General features: G+C 45.5%; 1 protein-coding gene across 2 annotated transcripts in view; it reads left to right on the top strand.

The window, feature by feature from the left end:
* Positions 1–7,061, top strand: part of LOC111955848 (engulfment and cell motility protein 1) — a 161,006-nt gene that overhangs the window by 148,708 nt on the left and 5,237 nt on the right. For both annotated transcript variants that reach the window (XM_023976192.2, XM_023976191.2), the window contains 2 exons: positions 4,905–5,012; positions 5,363–5,445. In XM_023976192.2, the coding sequence (XP_023831960.1) occupies positions 4,905–5,012; positions 5,363–5,445 (191 nt within the window). The remainder of the gene's footprint in view (positions 1–4,904; positions 5,013–5,362; positions 5,446–7,061) is intronic.

Raw genomic sequence — 7,061 nt, 5'->3', positions numbered from 1 at the left:
AGACGCAGGAAGTCTTAGTGAAACTCTCCTTAAAGCTGAGTACCTACCTGACAGACAGCAGGACAGTTTAGTGAAACTCTCTTAAAGCTGAGTACCTACCTGAACAGACAGCAGGACAGTAATAGTGAAACTCTCTTAAAGCTGAGTTACCTACTTGACAGACAGACAGCAGGACAGTATTAGTGAAACTCTCCTTAAAGCTGAGTACCTACCTGACAGACAGACAGCAGGACAGTATTAGTGAAACTCTCCTTAAAGCTGAGTACCTACCTGACAGACAGACAGACAGCAGACAGTTTAGTGAAACTCTCCTTAAAGCTGAGTACCTTACCTGAAGACAGCAGGACAGTATTAGTGAAACTCTCCTTAAAGCTGAGTACCTACCTGACAGAGAGCAGGACAGTATTAGTGAAACTCTCCTTAAAGCTAGTACCTACCTGACGACAGACAGCAGGACAGTATTAGTGAAACTCTCCTTAAAGCTGAGTACCTACTGACAGACAGACAGCAGGACAGTATTAGTGAACTCTCCTTAAAGCTGAGTACCTACCTGACAGACAGCAGGACAGTATTAGTGAAACTCTCCTTAAGTGAGACTACTGACAGACAGCAGGACAGTATTAGTGAAACTCTCCTTAAAGCTGAGTACCTACCTGACAGACAGCGCAGAAAGTATTAGTGAAACTCCTTAAAGCTGAGTACTACCTGACAGAAGACAGCAGGACAGTATTAGTGAAACTCTCCTTAAAGCTGAGTACTACCTGACAGACAAGCAGGACCAGTATTAGTGAAACTCTCCTTTAAAGCTGAGTACCTACCTGACAGACAGCAGGACAGTATTAGTGACCCCTCATTAAAGCTGAGTACCTACCTGACAGACAGCAGGACAGTATTAGTGAAACTTCTAAAGCTGAGTACCTACTGACAGACAGCAGGAATAATTAGGAAACTCTCCTTAAAGCTGAGTACCTACCTGAGACAACAGCAGGACAGTATTAGTGAAACTCTCCTTAAAGCTGAGTACTACCTGACAGACAGCAGGACAGATTAGTGAAACTCTCCTTAAAGCTGATGACCTACCTGACAGACAGCAGACAGTATTAGTAAACTCTCCTTAAAGCTGAGTACCTACCTGAGACAGACAGCAGGACAGTCTTAGTGAAACTCTCCTTAAAGCTGAGTACCTACTGACAGACAGCAGGACAGTTTAGTGAACTCTCCTTAAAGCTGAGTACTACCTGACAGACAGACAGCGGACAGTATTAGTGAACTCTCCTTAAAGCTGAGTACCTACCTGACAGACAGCAGGACAGTATTAGTGAAACTCTCCTTAAAGCTGAGTAACCTCTGACAGACAGCAGGACAGTATTAGTGAAACTCTCCTTAAAGCTGAGTACTACCTGACAGACAGCAGGACAGTATTAGTGAAACTCTCCTTAAAGCTGAGTACCTACCTGACAGACAGCAGGACAGTCATTAGTGAAACTCTCCTTAAAGCTGAGTACCTACCTGACAGACAGCAGACAGTTTAGTGAAACTCTCCTTAAAGTGAGTACTACCTGACAGACAGCAGGACAGTCTTAGTGAAACTCTCCTTAAAGCTGATACCTACCTGACAGACAGCAGGACAGTATTAGTGAAACTCTCCTTCAAAGCTGAGTACCTACCTGACAGACAGCAGGACAGTATTAGTGAAACCTCCTAAAGCTGAGTACCTACCTGACAGACAGCAGGACAGTATTAGTGAAACTCTCCTTAAAGCTGAGTACCTACCTGACAGACACGGACAGTATTAGTGAAACTCTCCTTAACAGCTGAGTACCTACCTGACAGACAGCAGGGACAGTATTAGTGAAACTCTCCTTAAAGCTGAGTACCTACCTGACAGACAGACACCAGGACAGTATTAGTGAAACTCTCCTTAAAGCTGAGTACTACCGTGACAGACAGACAGCAGGACTAGTATTAGTGAAACTCTCCTTAAAGCTGAGTACCTACCTGACAGACAGAACAGCAGGACAGTATTAGTGAGAACTCTCCTTAAAGCGAGTACCTACCTGACAGACCAGACAGCAGGACAGTATTAGTGAACTCTCCTTAAAGCTGAGTACCTACCTGACAGACAGACAGCAGGACAGTATTAGTGAAACTCTCCTTAAAGCTGAGTACCTACCTGACAGACAGACGCAGGACAGTATTAGTGAAACTCTCCTTAAAAGCTAGTACCTACCTGACAGACACGCAGGACAGTCTTAGTGAAAACTCTCCTTAAAGCTGAGTACTCTACCTGACAGACAGCAGGACAGTTTAGTGAAACTCTCCTTAAAGCTGAGTACCTACCTGACAGACAGCAGGACAGTATTAGTGAACTCTCCTTAAAGCTGAGTACTACTGTACAGACAGCAGCGACAGTATATGAACTCTCCTTAAAGCTGAGTACCTACCTGACAGACAGGCAGACAGTATTAGTGAAACTCTCCTTAAAGCTGAGTACCTACTGACAGACAGGACAGCAGGACAGTATTAGTAAACTCTCTAAGCTGAGTACTACCTACAGACAGCAGGACAGTATTAGTGAAACTCTCCTTAAAGCTGAGTACCTACCTGACAACAGCAGGAGTATTAAGTGAAACTCTCCTTAAAGCTGGTACCTACCTGACAGACAGCAGGACAGTCTTAGTGAAACTCTCCTTAAGCTGAGTACCTACCTGACAGACAGCATCAGAGTGCCTCTGTCTTTTTAAGTGCAGAACAGACACCAAATACTTATATGTCTACATACAAGTCAGCACAAGCAATATGATACACATACCATTATACGACATGTTATGTGTGACCAAAAATGCATCTAAAAGCCTTTAAACTTTATTTTCTTAGTCAGTTAGCTGAGAAATGAATGAATGGGAGTTGAATTGGAGATGAGCGTCAGATGGCTGTGTTGTATCTCCAACAGCTGAGGAAACAGAAACAAAAACCAGCCATAAAACAAGACAATCTGAGCAGCATTCTGTCTGGAGGCTAGATATCTTCCTCCTTCTCGCTCTCTCGCTCACTCTCACTCTTCTCTACTCCTTACTCCCCCTCGCATCCCCACTCTCCTTCTCCATCCTCACTCCTCACTCTCCTTCTCCCTCTCCACCTCCCTCCCTCTCTCCCTACCCTCCACCTCTCTCCCTCTCCTCTCCTCTCCACTCCCTCTCCATCCCCTCTCTCCTCTCCACCTCCCCCTCCTCCTCTCTCTCTCCCTCCCTCCCTGTCCCTCAGTTCCCTAAGCAGTCAGTCTCACTCCTCACAGCTCCACTACACTAGACACGACACAGCCACTCCATACAGACCAGCACCGCCAGCCTCCTGTCGCTGTCACCTGCTGCCAAATGTCTATTCTCAGCTATTAGGATTTTGACTGGCCGCCCATGCGTGCCCAGCCAACCCTCCCAGCCTAGCTCTGCTCTGCCAGGGACGTGCCAAGGCGGGGCAAGAGCTGGCACGGTGGGTAGAGAATAAAGTGAAAGGTCTTGCTCTAGTGAGGCCTTCCCACAGTGCTCAGGCGTGCCAGCCGGCCCCAGCTGCCCACAGGCGATAGCACCCCAGTGCCAGGGCTTCAGTAACGCTAGCCACCTCAGGCACATGATAGCATCACTCACCTGACCGGCTTCAGGTGCCACTTTCACTGTCTGTGTCTAACTGTCCATATGGATAGTGTTAGGGTTTTGGTGTTAGGTGTTGCCGGCTTTAGAAAACAGCATCAATATGATTTGGGTGGTTTTGTTCTATACATACATACAGAATCTAGATGTATTATGTTTTGTTTACAGGTTTGTAGGTCTTCTATGCTGGTCCTTTCCTCCCTCATCATACACTGATTTGCTTTTGATTTTATCCATTGATCTAGGCATTAAACCCTGATTTTCTCTCTCTCTCTCCATAGATAAGTTTCGGTACTGTCGACTGTCTCCGAACCATAAAGTCCTGCACTACGGAGATCTGGAGGAGAGCACTCGGGAGAGGTGTCCATGACTCTCTACAGGAGAAATGTGAGTAGTAGCAACACCAGTACTGTCTGGGTCAAACAAACGTTTTTCTTTAAAAAGAGACAACTGACACTTGCTAAATGATGTTTACTGGCAGGGTGCCTAAAGATGGTTGTTGTTGACATTGTTAGTAGTTGATGCCCTCCCTCTCCACCCTCCCTCCCTCCCTCTCTCTCTCCCTCCCTCCCTGTCCCTCAGTTCCCTAAGCAGTCAGTCTCACTCCTCACAGCTCCACTACACTAGACACGACACAGCCACTCCATACAGACCAGCACCAGCCAGCCTCCCTGTCGCCTGTCACCTGCTGCCAAATGTCTATTCTCAGCTATTAGGATTTTGACTGCGCCGCCCATGCGTGGGCCAGCCAACCCTCCCCAGCCTAGCTCTGCTCTGCCAGGGACGTGCCAAGGCGGGGCAAGAGCTGGCACGGTGGGTAGAGAATAAAGTGAAAGGTCTTGCTCTATGGGAGGCCTTCCCACAGTGCTCAGGCGTGCCAGCCGGCCCCAGCTGCCCAGCAGGCGATAGCACCCCAGTGCCAGGGCTTCAGTAACGCTAGCCACCTCAGGCACATGATAGCATCACTCACCTGACCGGCTTCAGGTGCCACTTTCACTGTCTGTGTCTAACTGTCCATATGGGATAGTGTTAGGGTTTTGGTGTTAGGTGTTGCCGGCTTTAGAAAACAGCATCAATATGATTTGGGTGGTTTTGGTCTATACAGTACATACAGAATCTAGATGTATTAGTGTTTGTTTCACAGGTTTGTAGGTCTTCTATGCTGGTCCTTTCCTCCCTCATCATACACTGATTTGCTTTTGATTTTATCCATTGATCTAGGCATTAAACCCTGATTTTCTCTCTCTCTCTCCATAGATAAGTTCTGGTACTGTCGACTGTCTCCGAACCATAAAGTCCTGCACTACGGAGATCTGGAGGAGAGCACTCGGGRAGAGGTGTCCCATGACTCTCTACAGGAGAAATGTGAGTAGTAGCAACACCAGTACTGYTCTGGGTCAAACAAACGTTTTTCTTTAAAAAGAGACAACTGACACTTGCTAAATGATCGTTTACTGGCAGGGTGCCTAAAGATGGTTGTTGTTGACATTGTTAGTAGTTGATGCAGCATGTCAACAGAAATGTGATATGTGGTTTTCTAACCTAGCTATCTTAAGATGAATTCACTAACTGTAAGTCACTCTGGATAAGAGCATCTGCTTAATGACTAAAATGTACTGTAAACTAACTGATGATGAGGATGATAATGATGTTATAATAATGATGTTTTCCTTGATGTTGACGTTCCTCTCCTCCTCTTCCTCCTCCTCCCATAGTACCCGTGGCCGATATCAAAGCGGTGGTCACTGGTAAGGACTGTCCTCACATGAAGGAGAAGGGAGCTCTGAAGCAGAACAAGGTGAGTGTATCTACAGTATGTCAGTGTATCTGTGTCTTATATAACAGTATATTATCTGTCAGTGTATCTGTGTCTTATATAACAGTATATTATCTGTCAGTGTATCTGTGTCTTATATAACAGTATCTGTCAGTGTATCTGTGTCTTCATAGTTTGAGCCGGACCTCCTAATCATTCAGTCGTTCAGCAGTAGAATATATTTACAGGACCTACCTAATCATTCAGGCGTTAGCAGCAATATTATTACAGGACCTCCTAATCATTCAGGTTAGCAGAATATATTTACAGGACCTACCTAATATTCAGTGTTTAGGCTAAATATAGTTATAACAGGACTACTACTCATTCACGTAGCAGAATCTATTAACAGGACCACCTAATATTCAGCGTTAGCAGAATATATTTAACAGGACCTACCTAATCATTCAGGTTAGCAGAATTTATGGTTTCTAATCACTACTGAGAACCTACAGGAGGCCGCTCAAAGGAAGGGTTAACAATCATGTAATCTTTGTTAAGATGTCTATAACATAGAATATTATACAGTGGGGAAACAAGTATTTGATACACTGCCGATTTTGCGGTTTTCCTACTTACAAGCATTGTAGAGGTCTTCATTTTTATCATAGGTAGCAGACTTCCAACTGTGAGAGACGGAATCTAAAAACAAAATCCAGAAATATCACATATTCGTATGATTTTTAAGTAATTAATTTGCATTTTATTGCATGACATAAGTATTGTGATCACTACCAACCCAGTAAGAATTCCGGCTCTCACAGACCTGTTGTTTTTCTTTAAGAAGCCCTCCTGTTCTTTCACCTCTTACCTGTTATTAACTGCACCTGTTTTGAACTCGTTACCTGTAATAAAAGACACCTGTCCCACACAACCACAATCACAGACTCCAATCTCCACAATGGCCAAGACCAGAGCCTGTGTAAGGACATCAGGATAAATTGTAGACTGTACAAGGCTGGATGGGGCTACAGGACAATAGCAAGCAGCTGGTGGCAAGGAACAACTGTTGGCACAATTATTAGAAATGGATAGAAGTTCAAGATGACGGTCAATCAACCCTCGTCTGGGGCTCCATGCAAGATCTCACATCGTGGGGCATCAATGATCATGAGGAATGTGAGGATCAGCCAGAACTCGACACGGCAGGAACATGGTCAATGACCTGAAGAGAGCTGGGACCACAGTCTCAAAGAAACCATTAGTAAACACTACGCCGTCATGGATTAAAATCCTGCAGCGCACGCAAGGTCCCCTGCTCAGTCGCAATGTCCAGGCCCGTTGAAGTTTTGCCAATGACCATCTGGATGATCCAGAGGAGGAATGGGAGAAGTCATGTGGTCTGATGAGACAAAATGAGCTTTTTGGTCTAAACTCCACTCGCGGTGTTTGGAGAGAATAGAAGGATGAGTACAACCCCAAACACATCCAACCGTGAAGCAGGAGGTGGAACATCATTCTTTGGGGATGCTTTTCTGCAAAGGGGACAGGACGACTCAGCGTAGATTGAGGGGAGGATGGATGGGCCATGTATCGGCGAGATCTTGACCAACAACCTCTTCCCTCAGTAAGAGCATTGAAATGGGTCGTGGCTGGAC

This window comes from Salvelinus sp. IW2-2015, linkage group LG31 (genome assembly GCF_002910315.2).
Source record: "Salvelinus sp. IW2-2015 linkage group LG31, ASM291031v2, whole genome shotgun sequence".
NCBI lineage: Eukaryota > Metazoa > Chordata > Actinopteri > Salmoniformes > Salmonidae > Salvelinus > Salvelinus sp. IW2-2015.
This window is presented reverse-complemented; position numbering and strand designations above follow the sequence as displayed.